This window comes from Macadamia integrifolia, chromosome 5, assembly GCF_013358625.1.
Source record: "Macadamia integrifolia cultivar HAES 741 chromosome 5, SCU_Mint_v3, whole genome shotgun sequence".
Classification (NCBI taxonomy): Eukaryota; Viridiplantae; Streptophyta; class Magnoliopsida; order Proteales; family Proteaceae; genus Macadamia; species Macadamia integrifolia.
The window spans coordinates 4,722,403-4,742,342 of NC_056561.1; the positions used below are offsets into that span (position 1 = coordinate 4,722,403).

The following is a 19,940-nucleotide window of genomic DNA, read 5'->3' on the forward strand; positions in this document are numbered from 1 at the left end:
GAGGCCAGTTCAACTCTTCCAGAGAACTCTGTCAGAGAACATAATGGGTTGATCCGCTTTGAGGGCTTTGATAGGTTGTTTCGTGATGCATACGAACCGCGCGTGTGCTTCGACTTTTCTGACTGATTCTGCTATGGGTCCACCCATGATTGTTAGGATGGATGGACCCACAGGCGGGTTATCGTAAGGGTCAGCTCGGTCCATGGCTGGGTCCTTGGACGGCTCGGCCCTATCTCAGCTCGGCTTGGCTTGGCATCATCTCTCCTCGGCTCGGGCCAGTTCCCACCATATTTCTGCTTCAAATACTGGTTGAGGTATCCAGCCTTGATGAGCTCATCAATTTCCCTTTTCAGAGACTTGCAATCTTCAGTGTCATGTCCATGGTCTCGGTGGTATCAGTAATACCGGTTGGGGTTCCTCTTCTCTGGTTTAGCTGTCATTGACTTGGGCCAGCAAAAGTACTTCTGATTTTTTATCTCTAAGAGCAGGTTTGTTCGGGAACAATCAAGTTCATATCGCTCAGGTTCAGCTGTGTCAAGAGGCCGATATGTTCTATTTTTCTTCGGCTAGCGAGAGTCGTCCCTAGGTCTCAGAGTCCTTTTATTCTCCTTCTCCGCCTGATCACCCCTGTCAGCTATTCCTCAGGCGGCCAGAACTTCCTCCATGTTGGCGTATTGATTGCACTGACAGTTCAGGCATCCTTTCTGGTAAGTCGAGGGCCAGAGACTGAACCAGATCAGGGTGTATTACCCCGTTGCACAACGTGCTATATGCCGCTCCTTCTGATAGGTTTTTTACCTCCAGTGTCGCCTTAGTGAATCGGGCAAGGAACTCCCTTATAGTCTCCCTTGCTCCCTACCTCATGTTCATCAAGTTTTGCGTTGTTTGCTTCTGCTTCATACTTGCTTGGAAACGTGTGAGGAACGCTCTCGTCAGCTCTTCATAGCTGCGAATGGACCGTGGCCGTAAGTTCGACATCCACACTAGCGCAGCTCCTTTTAATAAAGCTGCAAAAGCTCGATAGAGAACGGTGTCTGACCTACCATGAATTGCCATGGCCGAGCTGTAGTATAACAGATGATCATAGGGATCTGTGGTGCCATCATATCCATTGAAGACATGTATCACGAAATTTGAGGGCAGCTCAACGTCAATCAGTTCGTCGGATAGTGCATTATGGGCCGGAGTTACAGTTATGTCGGTCGGGTGCCCCTGCCTTTGCATTCCCTCTATTCGCTCAGTGAGTCACTGGATGCGGCTCTCCAAGTTGTCTCTTCTCTCCTCAGCTCGGCGATCTGGGGAATGGCGTGCCCCTTCGCCCCTTCTCGAGCTTCTTCCTCGGCCTTAGTAACCACCAGGCCGATCCTGACCTTGCCGTGGTGCTCCCCTGGTCGGCCTGATGGACGAGCCCAGACCCAGGTGGGGGCAATCTTGTCTAGCTGTCCTCTGGTACTTTTGGCGTTCTTCTCTGCGCGGACGCGCGCCTCTACTGAGTCTTTGAGGAGACAGGTGGTGTCTTCCTACCCGGGGTGGGGATCTATGAGTATCATGTGTCTCTGGGCTCCGGTGATGCATAGAACGACGGGCTCTCCCGTTCTGGGTAGGGACGGGACCTTGCCTGCGCCGCTTAGTAAGAGAGCGGGGTGGTACCGAATAAACAGCGCGTGAAGTTCTGGCGGACCCCCTTCTTGCTGTTGATTGAGGGGTGACACTGTTGTCAGGAGATTCGTCATTGAGGTGTCTGCTCGGAACATGCCTAGGTGGCTGAGCTGAACTGGTGGGTGGCACTGGAAGTGTTGAACCAAACTGACGTATGAAATCCCGCACCAGTGCGTTTGTAGCTAATACCTACAGTTGCAAGCTCTGCATCTGCTCTTCCATGTTCGGGTGAGTTACCCGGGATGATGGGACATGGCGAGATAGCTGAGGGTTCTCCTCGCACTGATCCCCCTCTCCCTGGGAATCTTGCTCATCGGGCCTAGTTTGCTGAGGTTCTTGTGGAGGGGTCTCTGCTGGGACGTTTTCCTGCTCTGCCATTGGTGGTGAATGGGACATCCAAGTGGTACTTCGCGAGTGGATCTTGCTCGCGTTGTCGTTGAAGAAACAACATTCTCACTCCTTAGTTGCATTGGTCCAAGGTGACTTTTTGTAACAGTTCCCATAGACGGTGCCAATTTGATGCGAAAAAAATTGACCAGACGATCTTCCCTGCAGTTCCTGGTACTTTGGCCCACCTGCACAGAAGAAATGACAGGGGAGAGCCGGGCTGACCCGATGGGGGACTCTCCGATGCCTAAGTCAGATCCTTCCACAACAAATGCTCAAGAGAGCTTTTCCAGTAAGAGAAGTGAGTAGTCCATCCCCCATGATGGAGGCTTACCTTGGTATTTATAGGTTGCTGATGGAGAGAGAAGGAGGGGCGTTTGTGGAGAGTCCAGTTTAGGCGTAGAGTCCTTGTGGGGAGTGGCACTGTGATTCTAGGAATATTCCGGGTTCTAGGGTATATTCTGGGAATATTCTCCATTGATCTTGGAGGTGTAAGTCGTGAGAGGGGTGGACGCCTCTGATGATGTGTAGTGGATAGAGTCCTTCTCCCGTGACCAGGGATCACGTCCCTTGAATGTAGGAGTGGATGTACGCACGTTTCTGGGTGCCTTACTTGATTGTGCCGAGCCGAGGAGATATGTCAGTAGAGCCGAGGTGACTGGTCGATGTGAGAAGGCCCCAAGGTGGCTGCTCAGCCTAATGGAGGGCCGAGGAGGCAGCAAGGATTGATGCAGGGCCGAGGTGGTAGCACGGCCTGATGGAGGGCCGAGGTGGGAGCACGGCTTGATGGAGGTCCGAGGTGGCAGCACGGCTTGATGGAGGGCCGAGGTGGCAGCGCAGCCTGATGGAGGGTCAAGATGGCAGCATAGCTTGATGGAGGCCTAGGTGGTAGCACGGCCTAACTGAGGGCTGAGAAGGCAGCACTGCCTGAATGAGGGCCGAGGTGGCAGCACGGCCTGATGGAGGCCGAGGTGGCAGCACGGCTTGATGGAGGCCGAAGTAGTGGGTCAGTCCTGTTCGAGTTTGCATACAAGCTTCAGCCGTGCTGAGGAAAGAGACATATTTTGCCTCATCAAGAACAATTCTTATTAAAGACAAATTTGTTTGAAGGATTTTATTTTTTACAATTAAGGCCAAAATCTTTAAATACAACACTATACAACCATAAATGCTTCGATCTTCTAAGAATTTAGGAATTGAGATGCCAAGAGACCGAGAGGCCATGACACAATTATTAGATGTGGGAATTATAGTTCCATATTGATTATCTATGATTTGACAAAAAAATCCTCTGTCGCAGATACAACATGCTGATGTCGTCTCGGCCGTTCGATGCTCGCCACACCGTCGCACCTGCGGTAGACAATCATCGCGCCCATGATTTGAATGTGTCTTTATATACCATTGGATTATTTTTCATTTAATAGCTTAAGTTTTTACATTTTTTTTTTTTTTTTTTGGTAGAATTAAGTTTTTAGATTGAACCATGTGAAATGTATAGTGTATTTATTTAGGAAAATGGACGGCAAAAAAATACTGGGGCCGTAAAGCTACGGGGAGTGGATGGTCATCGAATCGACGCGTGGTGGTGTAGTTGGATGGGGCAATGGTCAAAATACGGACGCCGCCGTCGCTTTCTTCGTAGCCAATTGGCCGTGCTCCATACATTTCTTAGATTTCTTAGCTTTCTCTTTATTTTATGCTCATACAATCTAGGTCACAAGTCACAACTGTCACATACAGAAGCTCTCTCACAGTCTCCCTCACTCACCGTCACGGTCTCTCTCCACTACGGTGCTTTCTACTACAAAGGCAATGTCTACAGTTATTTTGTTATTTCCCGCCTGTTTATGTTTACTTTGTCATTTTTTCAAAACTCTCTTCCACGTCATCATAATTGCCACGTTACCCATTACACCTCATCCCTTCATCTGTCTCTTCTTTTTTTTTTTTTCCTTTCGGGCTGAGCCACTTCTTGCTCTGCAACTCAAGAGTCTTGAAAATGAAGGAACACAAATACTTACTTTCTCTCTCCCATAATGAAGTTTGTTTTCCTTTCTTGGCTTCGTTCTCAGTAGGATCGCTTTAAAGCGTCTCAGCGACTATTTCTTTCTTTATTTATTTATTTATTATTATTTTTTTTATATTTCTCTTGCGAGAAAAAAAAAATTAGCAAAGGACTCTTTCTACTTCTTCTGCTTCTTTGCTTTGTCTTTGGGAGCATGTGAGGACTGACTAGTCAGATTCTCATTCTTCGTCTTCTTGTTCTTACTCTTTCCTTATTCTCTCCGGAGAGTAGGATCCATCGCCATCGGTCGGTGGTGGTAAAAGGAATGGCAGCTTCTTCGTCGAGGGGGAGAAGCAGTTCACCTTTCAGTCACCGTAAACCGTCGACTTCTTACCCTTCCTCGTCATCGTCTTCATCGCTTCTTAACGGCAGATTCATTCCTCGTTCTTGCTCGCCTTCTCCTTCTTCACTTTATAGTTCTGGTAGTGGATTCACCACTCGATCCATGACTCCCAGTCGCGGCCCCAGCGATTCAATGTACCATAGTTCCTTAGGCTATGGCAGCCGTACTCCTGTTGGTTATGCTTCCACGGATGAGCTCATTGGAGAGCCGGTTGATACATCGAGATCGGGAGATAGCATTTCTGTTACGGTTCGATTTAGGCCGATGAGGTGTGGTTAGAACTAGATCTGGAACGATTGTGGTAGATCCGTTGGGTTATTTCATTGGAGGAATTGTAGTTTGGGGATTTAGGTTGCATTTTGAATACATGTAGGTTAATATTTTGCTTTCGGTTTTCTGGCTGTAGTGAACGAGAATTTCAGCGGGGAGATGAGATCGCGTGGTATGCGGATGGGGATAAAATCGTCCGCAGCGAGTATAATCCGGCATCGGCCTATGCATTTGGTACTGTTGCCTGAATTCCAGCTGCCAATTGGAAAACTGAACTGCATCTATGGAAATTTAGAAACACAGCTAATATTCAATCCATGCAGTTCCCGTTATATTCTTTTTTTTTTCAATGGATGCAGTTTTTTTTTTTTTCCTTTCTTTGTGTTACTAGCTGCTTTTGTCTGGAAGCCATTATACCTTTTTCTTAATCAAAAGCATAACCATGTAAATGGCACCATTATTTAATTCATACAATAATCACTTGATGCATCTAAACAGTTCCAACAACTATGTATCAGAACTCAGAAGTTCCATTTCCATAGATAGAATTAGCAATTATAGTGGAACTCTTGTTCTTGCTCAGAACTGGAGGCATTACAGAATATTGCTGGTGGCTTACCCATATTGCCATTTGCTAAAAATTGTTGAAAGAGAATTAAAAAATAACACAAAATCTTATCCATATTGCCATTTTTCTTTGTGGCTGGTCACCTGTTTACTGTTAATAATATGCTATTTCTGCCTGTTCTATTAAATGTTCTTCTGATTATACAGATAGAGTTTTCGGGCCTGATACAACTTCCCAGCAAGTCTATGATGTAGCTGCTCGACCCGTAGTCAAGGCTGCGATGGAAGGTGTCAATGGTAGCGTATCATTCTGAAATTTATAATTTTCCATGCCTGAATATTAACTAGCTGCCTAGAAAGGAAACCCTGTTGAAAGAATAGAACACTGCAATTATTCAAGGGGACCTGATTCGTTGATAATATCCTTTACTAAAATGATACATTGCTTACAATGCAGGGACGGTTTTCGCCTATGGTGTTACTAGCAGTGGGAAGACACACACTATGCATGTAAGTCCTTCGTTTTCCAAGATGAAACAGTTGATTTGTCTCCCCTTCCCCCCTCCCTTTTCGTTCCACATTTTGTCTTCAGAAATGATGAATCAAGTTGAAGGAGCTCTATTTAAGTTGCGATAGAGTAGTGGTGTCAAAACCAGGCCTGGGCTGGCAGGCTTGACTGAATCCGACCAACTTTTTATTAAATGGTTGCTTTCAGTTTTAAGAATTTTTTTTAATTAATTGGTTTTTCTTGGTATAGACCAATAGACCGATCGATTAAGTGTCCCAACCGCTAATCGCTCGATTAAGGACTTATTCGGGGTGTCAACTTGGCTAAAGTGATGACTTAAACCTTGTCGAAACTAGTTGGACCATTAATAACCAAGTTTGAAGCTATCCACTATCTCTTCCTCTTGTTTATAGACTCTCCTTCCTTTCACTTCTTAAATTTTCAATGTGGGATTAAAATGAGTGCACCTTCTTAGTCCTTTCTGCTCCTTGGAGCAAAATGTTATCTTTTTCGGTCCCACATTTGAAACTTATGAGAGGGAATAAAATATATGATGCCTATAAATAAGGTCGGTAGCTCAGCCCACTTACACTACTAATGGTTTTGATCGTGGGCCCGATAATGGCCGGATTAAGATTAACTAATGACCGGATATGGATAAAAACTAATGCCCAATTAGTCAGGACCGATAACCGTCTGACCGATTATTAATCAATCTTGGTCTTGGCTTGAGGACCAGTTACAAAATTGGTTGGTTTTGGTCTTGGCCCACAAAGGTGCAAGACTGATTAACGCCCAGCCGAAACTGACTGGACCGACTGGTTTGACACCCCTACAATAAAAGTAAAACTTCCACAATTGCAACATTGCTGCAGCAAATTGTCATTGTAGATGTCCTTGGAATTTTCAGTGATTTCTATGAGGCTGAGACAAATAACAGGCGAATTACGGAATCAACACTGTTTCGGTCAAAATTTTGGTCATTTTTGGTAAATTTCGGTCAGGCCGAAACAAGACCAAAACCCAAGTTCCCAAGTTTTCGATCTATGATTATTGCCCAACAGTTTGTTCCACAACGATATGGGAGTGATTTGGCCAAAAATCTTAAATTTTTCTAGGAAGTTTCTCTTTGGAGTCAAAACTGTCGAAACTAGTGAAATGGGTAAAAACTTTTGACCCGTTTCAATTGAAACATGCATTTTATACAAAAGGGTTTGCGTCGATATCGAAACCCGAAACATGGTTGAAATTTTGCCGAAACTACAAAATTTTGACCAAAATCTTGGTAAGATATTGTATTTGGTTTCATTTCAACCTTTGTGGAAACCGAAAAATTGTGAAATTTCATTCATTTCGACTGATATTTTGAACATTGCTCTTTGATCACCCTGTCTATGTCCTTATTTGGGGACTGTGTGTCTTGAATGTGCGGCACATTAGGGAGCCTCATACAATTGGTGGCAACTACATGAGTTGGATGAGGATAGATAGTAGAGCAAAGTAACTTGTTGGCCAGTTGGTATTGCTCAGTTCTGTGGGACCTGAGGCGAGTTATTCCTTATTGAGCATATGGATGCATTCGGTGTTAGAGGACTTGGATGGGTTTGCTGGCTTCAGTTCTGCACTTGCACTTGTGCTTTCACATTCATTTTGGTGTTTGATACATAATTATCAAGGTGTCATCCAGGCGCTTTGGTAGCCTAGGCGGGAGCCTTGGCCGCCTTGTTACATGCCCCCACCAATGCCTTGGGTGCCTAGACACTGTGACTACTATGGTTTGATATTTCTTGTATTTTACATTTGCTGTTTCATTAGTTCAGGATTATTTTTTCTCTTGCTTTGTTGAAGTAAGAGCATATTGTTTCTTGAGTTATTAGTGTATGTATATTTGTTGTACTTTCTCATCTTTTTGTTTCCATTAACAATTGTCAATTATTAAAGTACATAACTACATATATTATTTCAAAGAAATTTTCTTTATGAAGTCAAACATTTTGTGCACAGATGCATTTAAAAAAAAGAAAGATTTCCTATACGGCTATACCCTTTTCTTCTTACTCTTTTCCTTTCTTACTCCTGGCAGGGAGATCAGAATGCTCCAGGAGTTATTCCATTGGCCATCAAGGATGTGTTCAGCATAATCCAAGATGTAAGTGTATTCATACGATTCATTATGCTGATGTGAGAAACTGGCTGTTGTAACCTGTTTTTCTTAACCAACTTAGGGCCCGTTTGATAACGTTTCAAGAAACGCGTTTCTGCCGTTTCTGTTTCCAGAAACAGCAGAAACGGAGTAAAAAGCGTTTGATAAAACTGTTCCATTTCACTTATTTTCAGAAATAGAAATAGAAATTTTTACTTATTTATGCTTCAAGAAACGATCCAGGCAAAACAAGTTCAACTTGTTTCGCTGTTTCTAGAAACGACTTGTGGCCATTCTTTCATTGGTTACTATCGACTTCTAAAAACATGACTTATCAAACACCTTCAATTCCGTTTCTGTTTCTAGAAACGGAAATTTATGTTTCTGCCGTTTCTTGAAACAGAAACGGCAGAAACGTTATCAAACGGGCCCTTAGTTTGTTGTTTAATTTCATAAAAGCATATATTAATTACTTTTCAAATTAGCTGGAGTCTATGTTCTTAATTTATTTTGATAACAAGCTAAGTGGATATTTTGGCAACTGTAATAATTTGCAATGATTTCTAACAGTTACTGGCACTGTGGTGTCTTTTTGATATCAGATGCAATAGTTCCATTCACATTTAAAACTAATCCCCCCCCCCCGTGTGTTAAATTTTCATTGCCATGCGTACATGGCGTAATTGTATTGTTTTTTTTTCGCAGACTCCAGGAAGAGAGTTCTTGCTTCGTCTTTCATATCTTGAAATTTATAATGAGGTGAGTTGTACTATCCGTTGTATAAATCAAGAGAAGGGCTTGTGAATATCTTCGTTTGTTTTACGCTCGTACCTTGAAGATTATGTTGGTTTGTTTTTACTAACTTGACATTACATCAAATTTTCTTTGATCATCACATACAAAAACAATGCATGGTTATATTTGTGGTATTACTTGTAATCTCCTCATGCTATTTGAATTTGAGTTTTTATTTTCCATATTGAGGTTCTAATAATTCTTCCAGTGAATGTCTTCTAATTCAAAATGCTAATTTCTTGTGATTTAGGTGATAAATGACTTGCTTGACCCTACAGGACAAAATCTGCGTGTTAGAGAAGATGCTCAGGTTCAAAAAATTAATTTTCTGAAATTTGTTATTCTTATACCTGCTTCTCTTGCAAGTTTTCAGGATTTTTGTACCATTTTATTTTAATATTTGTTACTATCAGGTATAGAAATTTCTGAGGATGCCATTCAGTTTTCATTTTTACTGGAACCCTTGATTTGTTGGATGGCAAAAAAAAAAAAAAAAAAAAAAAAAAGCAGAGGCAGCATTCTTTATTCGAACAAAGTGACCTCTTCCTTGTAGATGGAATGTTCCCTGTGTTATATGTGATTTTTCTTGGATTAAATTTTGCAAACCAACAAGTTTTGCAGGGAACCTATGTTGAGGGTATAAAGGAGGAGGTTGTTTTATCCCCTGGGCATGCTCTTTCTTTTATCGCTGCTGGAGAAGGTATTTAATGAGATTTCTGCTGCTCACTTTCTGTACTAATTTCCCCTTTTTGGTTGGCACTTGTATATTTCATTTGAAAAGTTCCTATCCTTACGGTTTCTAACTGATGATATTTTTTGTGACAGAGCATCGTCATGTTGGTTCAAATAATTTCAACTTGTTGAGTAGCCGAAGTCACACCATATTTGCACTGGTATTTATTTTTAGCTAAAGAAGCATCATTAATTACACTTGTTAAGCTCAAATTCACTGCTAAATTAAAGATTTTTTTTCTTTCCTTTTTACTCTGCTTTATTTATATGTTATTTTGCCCCCACCCACCAGGTTATTTGGACTGTCTTTTATGTTCTTCTCTTCCTTTTCCCTTTTGGGGATGGGTGGGGGGTTGCCTAGGGTTATTATTTGTTTATTGAAGTTTTAAAGCAGTGGAGGCCTGGAGGGTTGACTAGGGAATTTGAAAGAGTGCAACAAAGAGTAGGAATTATCCATGAAGTGCTATAATTTGTTAGTGTATTATAGAGTTATGTATGCCCGTGATTACCAGTAAAACTGATTATTACAGCAGGGACACCATAGAATGTTAAGGGTTGCATTGGAAGATTTGAAGCCATACCCAAACTTCATGAACAAATTTTATTTTGAGTATTAAATGCACTAGTGAAGATCCTTATTTGCAATTTATGATCTTATTATATTGTATAAACCAACACATGGAACTGATAACAAGGATGTATTAACAGTAGGTCAGTAGGAAATAGATCTTGTTGGCACCACTTGCACATTGTGTGCAAGCCCATATAGCTTTATTTTTGTTTTATCTTCAGTGTTCGTGATGCAGATCAAATCGATGGATCTGCTGTGATGGGTTTTCTTTTAAGATAGAATGAAAGAGAGGGATAGAAATGGAGCTGCAAGATAGGGAAGAAAGGGGATCACATGGATGAGGGGAAGGGAGAGAGGAGAGCAAAGCAATAGAGAGAAACACGGGGAAGAGAGGGGAGAGAGAGAGATCTCAATCTAACTTCATTTAAAAATAAAAAATAAAAAATAAATAAAAAATAAAAAAATCTATTTATAAGAATGAAACTAACTTATCTAGAGAGGAAATAAATAAAAGAAAAGAGAACTAGGAGTCTACAAACATAGGCTGTGCTGGGAGAGTCCTTGATTGACTTAAACATCCTAAAAACAAGGATGACTGATAACAGCCATACTCTCCAATTTTGGCATGTTATGTGAAGTATCTTAAACAAACCATAAAAAATAAACATAGTTGTCAAGGCGTCGCAAACTCTCCTGTATGCATATTATGTAGAGTATCCTAAACAGACCATAAAACTAAACATGGTTGTCAAGGCGACGGAATCGCCTGCCTAGGCAAATATGTGCCTTGGTCACCTTTTTGGGTGTTGTCTTGCATCCAGGCCCCGTCTAATAACCGTGGGTCACCTGCCATGACAACTCTGTAACTAAATAAAATCAAAGAATACTATTTAAATCATGACTGAACTCATGGAGCTCCTAATCCAACTAGTTACCATCACTTTAATGACAAGATAAGATAAAACTCCTAAGCCACACAATTTGGGGAAGATAAGGTTACAGGAAATCTAGAATCCTTTGAACAGCAACCTACGTAGAAACTTCCAACTGGGTCCCACGTATTGGATAAACTTTATCTGGTTCACAAAATCATATATGAACTATCTCTTCGATCAAGGCCATGGTTTGAACCAAACCGAACTGATCTTGCATTATTTACCTTGTTTGAAAAACTCACCTTCATTCTTCAGCATTTGATCGGCATCATCAGCACTTGCTTTGGATTAATGCCTATCCAACCCATCTCTTGAAAATCAGCAATAGAAGATGATATTTTTTTTTTTTTTTTGGTAGAATAGGAGATAATCACAAATCCAAAACTTGTGGAGGAAGAAGAAAATCAGCCTTCTTAATCCCCTTACGAACAAGGCCAAGTGGTTTGTGAAAGACGAAAACACTCTCTGAAGACAATAATGTACTACCATGGTTTCACCTAGAACTTTCGTTATTCACTAGTGTTTTTTTGGTTTTCTGCATCTGAAATTTTAGTTTGCATGCACTTCTCAATGGTCAATTTCCATGTAACAATAACGAACCTCAGGTATAAGACTATGGAAAATCTTTGCAGTTTGTTTTTCTTGTTGCAATGGTGCCGGTTTGCAGATAGGGTCTAAAGGTGAAAAGCCTCACTGTTAGGATGAGGTTGAAGTGGGGCCTTCTCTTTTTATAGTGCAATCAGCATAAGATTCTGCAGTAAGATGGTACTTTTAAGGGTTGCAAACTTGCAACCATAAAGAAACGACAGAAAAGGCTTATGCTAATGTCATTAGAGACATTCATTGTCTAGTTGATTTAATTGTACTCTGCAATCCTTCTGCGTTGATGATGATATTATCTATTGGGTAGGTGGTAGCAGCATGGGCATCCTACTTGATATCTACTACATTCCACCAGGCTCTCAAATTTGGTGCACAAGTTGGCCCTATCATCCCTACCTACATATAAAAATTTAGCCCACTTTCACAAATCATGAAAAAGCAGGCCAAAATATGGTTAAAAAGTCAGAGAAAAGGACCAAAATTATGGGTCGTCCAAGGTACAAAGGAATAATTGACATGTGGCTATTCCATGAAGAATTCTCCATATCCATATGGCTGGAAGCTGCCACATCAGTCCCGTGGCCAAAATCAGTTGTGATGTGTTGTTTGGAAACACATCCGTGCTGCCACATTGTTGCCATTTTTTGGTTCAGGAGCAGAACTTTTTTGCAATTTTTTATTTACTTCACCATGTACTTACCTTTTATTTTGTATTAGTCTTCTTGAGTAAACTTTAGTTGCATGGTTCCTGTTTATGTCACACCATTTTTTGTTTTAAATTTTTTCACAGATGATTGAAAGTAGTGCTCATGATGACGAATATGATGGAGTGATATTCTCTCAACTGGTATGCTGATAGTGATTTACTGGTGAATTTTGTGTGGTTCCTCTTCATTGATAGTCATCTTACTTCGTTTTGTTTTTGTGTAGAATTTGATTGATTTAGCTGGATCTGAGAGTTCAAAGACTGAAACAACTGGACTAAGGAGAAAGGAAGGATCTTACATAAACAAAAGCCTTCTTACTCTTGGAACTGTAGGTGCTAATGCTTAATTACATGTTGAGGCTATATTTTCTTTCATTAGTAACCTATACAATAGGACTCGATTATGGTTGAAGATGTAGGGAAAATTCTTCCATTGCTTATGCTACAAGTCACTAGAAAATCTATTTTATGCTCCATTTTTTTTAATAAATAATCTATTGTTCTTGGTTTTTTTTTTTCTTGGCAATTGTGGATAAAGAGAAAATGAGTTGTTTTTTAGATTTTGTTTTGTTTCCTGCCTTAATTTGAAGGGGATGGTGTTTCATAAAGATTTTTATGTTCCATATGGCCATAGTACTCAATAATTATTGCAATTGATTTATGTTTGCCTACTTTTAAATAATGGGCTCTGATTGTGAGCATAAAATTTGAAGGTAATTGGAAAACTGAGCGAGGGGAAAGCATCTCATGTTCCATATCGTGATTCTAAGCTTACCCGCCTTCTACAATCTTCATTGAGTGGGCATGGGCATGTCTCGGTGAGTATTATTCGGGGACACCAATCATTTGTTTTGTGAATAATTTTTTGGCACTGCGTCTTATTGTTTTTCTGCGGGTGTTGCTGTTGTGATTGTTGTTCTGGTTGCCATAATTATTAGCAGCTTGAAATTTCATAAAACTTCTGCTTGTGTGCATGAAAGTACAGTTCTTTCGCAAATGAATTTTATCCTCTTTTTCTATGTTTTTTAAGTAAATGATTTAAGTATGCGAAATAGCCGACCCCATTAAATTGGGATAAGGCTTAGTTTGTTATTGTATTTAAGTACGCGAAATGTTACTCAGCCTTATGTTGAATACTGTGTGATTATTTCTAACACATTTTCTGCAGCTCATATGCACAGTTACTCCTGCATCAAGCAGCATGGAGGAGACTCACAATACATTGAAATTTGCAAGCAGGGCAAAGAGAGTAGAAATCTATGCTTCACGCAATAAGGTAGACAACTAATTATGCTGTGCCATGCAGTCATGTTATATGTCTTAAGTATCCTAAAATGATAACTCACAATTCGCTGTTGTTTGAATATTTTTGTTCTAGATCATTGATGAGAAGTCATTGATTAAAAAGTACCAAAGAGAAATTTCAAGTCTCAAAGAAGAACTTGATCACCTAAAGAAGGGGGTGCTTGCTGGTGTTAGTCATGAGGAGATCATTAGCTTGAAGCAACAGGTTTCCTTGCATACCAATATGTTTAAAATTGATGGGTATACATATTAGTTGTCTAGGAGCGATAAATTTCCTCAGTAAATTGAGGTACCTGTTTCTTTTGAGAAATGATAAGTCACTTATGTTAGTTTTTGCTTTTCTGACTCTTGTTATTTTCTTGCCTCCTTGTGTTCTTTGAACAGTTGGAACAGGGCCAAGTCAAAATGCAGTCAAGATTAGAGGAAGAAGAGGAAGCAAAGGCAGCATTGATGAGTAGAATTCAGAGGCTAACCAAGCTAATCCTTGTTTCTACAAAGAATACAATTCCTGGATATGTAGGTGATGTACCTAGTCATCAACGGCACCATTCTGTTGAAGAGGATGTAAGCTTCCACATTTTTTTTAGTGACCCCCCCCCCCAGCTACATTCTAAATCACACTAACAATCATGATCTGATGCCTATGAATAAGGAAATAAAAATGTAACTATCTTCACATTGCGTGACAAACTTTCAGATTGCTTCCCTAGTTTCCTTAGCAATAGCGGTTAGCACAACAAAGCTTGGTTAAATTTAATTAGCTCGTGAAGACTAAAGAGCCCCTCCTTAATTCTGAACTTTTCTTCATCCCAAAGTAGGCCAATATATATATATATATATATATATATATATATATATATATATATTGAGGCCTCCTGCAGTTATATATCTAGGGCGAAAGATTTGTTTGGTGTTTGCTCGTTTTTGTGAGTTGTATTTCTAGTAGATGATTTGTTCATAAAATATCTAGTGTGATGGATTTGTTTAGTGTTTGCTTGTATTTGTAAGTCGCATTTATAGTAGATTATTTGTTCATCAAATTTTAATATTTTTCTGCCTAAATGCCTCAAAGCCTTACCTGGCCTTTCATCCTTTCTTTGTGCTTACTGTTCAGTACTTTCAATAATATAATTTTTTTTAATGAGGGTCTATTTCTTAATAACATTGTTTTCTATGAAAAGTTAATTAAATAGCAAGTTTACGTACAAGAAATTTATACACATAGTGGGGTTTTGTCAGTTTATAAAATCATTAGCTGCAGAAAAAAGTATGTAATGAAACTATGAAAGATCAATATTACTGATGAATCTAGTGTGCGTGTGTTCATGTATTTTGACAGCCTTGGTTTGTCTATCTAAACTGCTCCGTGTCTCTTTCTTTTTCTGAAAGATCTACATTATTGCTGTTGTTGCTTCTTGTTCCTTTTAGTGTTGTAATCATCTTATTACCACTATGAATACCCATCCTCACTTTAATCTTTTGTCAGATTTGATCATCGTGCCTCTTTTCCATATCTTATTATTTGGATTGGTTGAAATCATGATTTCCATTTTGTGAATGTAAAGTTGGCTCTTTTGGCAGTCTGCTTAATTATTTTTTTAATTTTAGGTTATGAAGTACACTTAGGCTGTGTGCTAATTATTCACTTTTTATAGATGTCCCAATCTGGAGCGCATTTTTTATACTGATAATTTGTTCCATTGAATACCAGAAATTGGACCTTTTGCGTGAGGGTTCTCAGTTGCTTGTTGAAGGTCAGAATCAGAGAGATTCTCCATCTTCCACTATTTTAGCTCCACCAGACACCCCCAATGGTCTTAAACACAAAAGATCGTCAAGCAAGTGGAATGAAGAACTGTCACCAATTAACAATTCCATCACAGAATCAGCTCAAGTGGGTGAACTTATCAGTGGGACTGCGAGCAGTTCAAGACTGCAACCAGTATGCTTTCTCTGCTCTTATCTGTACATGTGCAGTACTGAAGATTTTATATTAACATTGTAATGATTTTCACTTAATCAATCGAACTAAAACATAAGCAATTTCTAGCAGCTGGCGTGAGCTTTTCTGCTTCTTCTTTCAACAGTTGGTTTTTCTCATCCAGATCATGCAGCTAGCTTTGTGGTATAATAGAATCCTAAACCTATCTCTTCCAACTGTTAGAATCCTCACAAATTACCCTGACTTGTGGCAAAAAATTTGAGCCACCATGATAAGCTCATCAGGAAGGCCCATCCTACTGAACTTTTGCCTTTTTGGCATTGTGTTCCAGTCTTTTGCATGGCTTCTGTTTTTGTGCATTCCCCCCCCCCCTCCAGGAAGGCCTCTTGATAATTTTTCCGACTTATCAGGAAATGATTTCTTATGAGGTTATCTTATAGTTTGAAATTTTGGTCCAAATTTCAATGAAAATTTTTGGTTTTGACTTAATTAGGGATCTTCAATGTTTTGGTTTTTTCATTGAATTGGACCATATTTCGTGCCATTTTGGTTTCAACCACAGTTGAAATTGAATCTTGAACCTTGGGTCATCTGTCCTTTACTGGTTGCAACTGGAAAATATCACAATGACCAGTTATGAAACTTTCCAATGGTTCTTGATGCAGCTACTTCTGGAAGATGGGGGTTTTATGTTGCTGTCAACAGAGCTCTTTCCTCGTTTTCTCCAACATCCTTTCTTGCACTGTATGAACCCTTAAGTTCAACTGTTTATACCTTTCTAATCTCATAGTGAATGCAGGATGGGATGACGATGGCAGATCGGATGGATCTCCTTGTTGAACAGGTTAAGATGCTTGCTGGAGAGATTGCTTTTAGCACCAGTACCCTTAAGCGCTTAGTGGAGCAGTCTGCCAATGATCCTGATGCCTCAAAAACTCAAGTATAGATTTCTTCCAATCAGCATATAATCCTTGATATGAATGTCATTGACCCTATTCATCTGTAAGGCGTGTAAGTAAAAACAGAACGGATCATATGGTCCTGGTTGCCAGGGTGTGAATTCCATGGCTGGTAACTGTGTTTTGACTTGGGCAACTAACCCAATTGAGTCACAAAATTATTCATCTTGGTTAAGAGTGATACTTTTTGCTAGTCCTGAGTCAGATGGAGTTGACTTTGCATTGCTAACGCAGTAGAGTCAATAAAATCTTGTTGGACTAGGCAAGGTTACATTAATCAGTAGAAGACAATGGTTATTTTTTTGAGAAACATCAATTCCTATATCTTTTCTCTGGAAGTTTAAAACCTTCTTAAATACAATTATTTGAGGAAGAGGAAGTTTTTGGTCTTTTTATTTCATTGCTAGCCAGAAGTTCAATAAACCAAATTGTGGGTCCCAACTGACGATGATAGTTGCTGGCTTGCTGCCTACTTGACTGCAACATCCTTCAATGGTTTCAAAGATCATTAGTAACCCGTCCCCCCCACCCCCAAAAAAAAAAAAGCCTTCTTTTCTATTTTACTATTTCCTTCTTCAGACTTGCTTTCTTCATCATGTAGGTAATAATTCAGGAGAAACCCATCTATGTTAAAACCTATGAATCTTAACTTTTAGATGAAACTCTAGCCTTATTTTTGAAAGGAAATAAAGTTATATTCAGTAGCAGAAATTGTTGATTATGGGAATATTTTGGTAATTCTTTATTTTAAGCTCCTTATATTAACAAATCCCAGAGACCAAACTTTAGGAATTGTAGAACATCTTAATATCCCTACTTTCCCCTTTTTCAAATGGATTTGTTACTATGCACGTTTTATTTTCAATGCTTATCTGATGATTTTTACTTATTTGCAATGGCTTATATCAGAAGTATATCTAAAACATGTTAGTATAGTTATTTTTCTATCATAGCCCCTATTTTTCATTTTTTTAATTGTTATAAAACCTTTACAGTTCTTATATAATACATGATGTCTTAGGTTATTAATTTTTTAGAAAGATATTACTCAAGCCTTTACTGTACAGTCCCCCCCCCCCCCCTTATTTTCTTGATTCTAGTAATCTTACAATGAGAAGCTAGGCTGTAAGGCGGAGTGAATCCGGCCACTGCGGGGTTCGGGGTCATAATGTACACAGCCTTACCTCCGCTTCAATGAGAGGCTGTTTCTCGACTTGATCCACTAGGTCACAAAGGTGAAACCTTATTGTTGTGCCGAGGTCCCCCCTCTGATTCTAGTTATCTGTATATGTAACGAATAAAGTGCATGACTTGTGCAACCCATCAAATTCCAGTTGCCCCTTTTTTCTAGCAAAAGTGAATCTAGTTAACTTTCCAGGTCTCCTGACCTTAGTGAATTCTTGATAAGACCAGGTAATTCAGTGATGTGGTCAAAGATTACCCAGCAGCTGAGGCAGTTCTCCTGGGCTTTGCGTGGTTCATGTCAAATTGGGAACATGGCTGGTGTTGTAGGCAATGCATAGATAATGGTTGGTTCCCTGGGTCTAGTTTTATGCAGTTTCCTAGTTTGATGTCTTGTCGAGAGATGGTGAGGAACATCTCTAGTGAGTGCTCCCCCCATCTTTTAGTCTTACTCTTAATGGAATGATGCCTTTATTCCCTCACAACAGGATGTACTTTGTCATTTTACAAGCATGGATAGATGGTAAATTATGAACTGTCTCCTTTTGCTTTAGGAATTTAAGATGTTCAAATTTGCTTGCTTTAAGAAAAAAAGAGACGTCCCAAACATAAGTGCAGAAAAGAGGAAGGCCTACTCCTAAATGCATAATTTACCATAACAAGACCCTGTTGCAAATCTTCCCAAATAATTGCTGAACTTCATCTGTGGGGGATAACCTTGCTTTGCAAACTCTTTCATATGTCAGTTGCAACCATCTCCTTTAATTCAGGAGTATGATGAATGACTGCAGCTGTAATACCCCTAGGTTTGGAATTACACTGATGTGCGTCAATGCACAGCACAGATATGGATTCTTTGACAATACTTATACTGTGAAAATGGTATATACTTGTATAGAAAGCAGAAGTACTGAGGTTTTTAAATTTTGAAAATTGAAATTCAAGTGTCCTTGTTATGTTTTGTACTTTCTGTACTAACATGGACATCTTCTTGCTAAATCCCGTGGTAAGGTGGTCGAATATGAAGTCAGCTGATTAGTTTGGCTGTTCTTTGTGTTGCCCCAATTTACTTATTTGGTCGATAGGCTATATGGATGGCTTTAATTGAGGATGTGCACATCTATTTTTCAGATCTTGTGGCCATCATCAAGACATGAAAATTTGCTCCTTTTGTTGAATCTAAATTTTTCTCCTCGTACTGCCATGCAACTTGAATGTGATTCTGTGCGTTAACAGATGTCCTTTTTTTCAAGTTCTGATTTACCTTTTCTGTATCCCCCCCCACCCCCCAAAAAAAAAAAAGATGCAGATTCAGAACTTGGAACGTGAAATACAAGAGAAAAAGATGCAAATGAGGGTTTTAGAGCGGCGGATTACTGAGAGTGGTGAGGGTTCGATATCTAATGCATCATTGGTTGATATGCAGCAGGTACTTTCTTTTATCTTTTGATGTCAATATGCTTTCTTGCCTTTATCTGGCTCTCAATTGTACTATCTTGCACCATCATATGCAATTCAATTGTGCTCTTCCATTAAACAGACTTTGATGAAACTGATGACACAGTGCAATGAGAAGAGTTTTGAGCTAGAGGTGAGTAGACACTTTAGACTTTTTTGGTGTGAGCTGCTGACTTCTTCACAAACAATAACTATTCAGATTTGTAATTCAGTTGAAAGTTTGGGTGTTAATGGATGCAGATAAAGTCAGCAGACAATCGTGTCCTTCAGGAACAGCTACAAGATAAGGTAATGCAGATATACATATGCACACATATAACATGGTCGCTACTTTTTGTCCCTTGGAAGATACAGCTGAACCATCCTGATTATAGGAAAGGCTCTGGCCATCTCCCCAATTCTTGTCCTCTATTTTGGAGTCTTTAAGTGTTATATTTTTTTTTGGTTCGTTGCTTGTAGTGTTCAGAGAACAAGGAATTGCAAGAGAAAGTAGAACTCCTGCAGCAGCAGTTGGCTTCAGTCATTGGCGATAAATCCTCACTATCCTCTGAGCAATGCATCTCCGAAGAGTACAAGGAGGAGTTGAAAAGGAAAATCCAGTCTCAGGTGATTACTGGGATCTATTGCCAGTGTTTGAGTTTTTGGATGATAGTGTAGGTTCTGAAGTTTTACTAAATATAGTTGACATATACCACATTCTCACTAATAAATGCCTATTATCATAGTTGTCAAGGAGTCGCCTAGGCGTCCAGGTGCCCTTTGCTGGATGGGCACCTTGTTGGTAACTTGGAATCGCGTTGGTCCCCC

At 39.8% G+C, this 19,940-nt stretch overlaps 1 protein-coding gene across 2 annotated transcripts in view; it reads left to right on the top strand.

Annotated features, from left to right (window-relative positions):
- The first annotated feature begins 3,831 nt into the window (after positions 1 to 3,831).
- LOC122079240 (kinesin-like protein KIN-7D, mitochondrial) overlaps positions 3,832 to 19,940 on the top strand; it is a 22,287-nt gene continuing 6,178 nt past the window's right edge. The window contains exons 1-21 of one of the 2 annotated variants that reach the window (XM_042645525.1): positions 3,832 to 4,726; positions 4,864 to 4,961; positions 5,502 to 5,591; positions 5,752 to 5,804; positions 7,886 to 7,951; positions 8,651 to 8,704; positions 8,991 to 9,050; positions 9,362 to 9,440; positions 9,566 to 9,633; positions 12,372 to 12,428; positions 12,512 to 12,616; positions 13,001 to 13,105; positions 13,456 to 13,563; positions 13,666 to 13,797; positions 13,977 to 14,156; positions 15,304 to 15,534; positions 16,334 to 16,474; positions 18,985 to 19,104; positions 19,216 to 19,266; positions 19,374 to 19,421; positions 19,593 to 19,739. In XM_042645525.1, the coding sequence (XP_042501459.1) occupies positions 4,380 to 4,726; positions 4,864 to 4,961; positions 5,502 to 5,591; positions 5,752 to 5,804; positions 7,886 to 7,951; positions 8,651 to 8,704; positions 8,991 to 9,050; positions 9,362 to 9,440; positions 9,566 to 9,633; positions 12,372 to 12,428; positions 12,512 to 12,616; positions 13,001 to 13,105; positions 13,456 to 13,563; positions 13,666 to 13,797; positions 13,977 to 14,156; positions 15,304 to 15,534; positions 16,334 to 16,474; positions 18,985 to 19,104; positions 19,216 to 19,266; positions 19,374 to 19,421; positions 19,593 to 19,739 (2,340 nt within the window). In that variant the 5' untranslated portion in view covers positions 3,832 to 4,379. Of the gene's footprint in view, positions 4,727 to 4,863; positions 4,962 to 5,501; positions 5,592 to 5,751; positions 5,805 to 7,885; positions 7,952 to 8,650; positions 8,705 to 8,990; positions 9,051 to 9,361; positions 9,441 to 9,565; positions 9,634 to 12,371; positions 12,429 to 12,511; positions 12,617 to 13,000; positions 13,106 to 13,455; positions 13,564 to 13,665; positions 13,798 to 13,976; positions 14,157 to 15,303; positions 15,535 to 16,333; positions 16,475 to 18,978; positions 19,105 to 19,215; positions 19,267 to 19,373; positions 19,422 to 19,592; positions 19,740 to 19,940 lie in introns of both variants that reach the window. The other variant, XM_042645524.1, reaches the window with a different exon arrangement.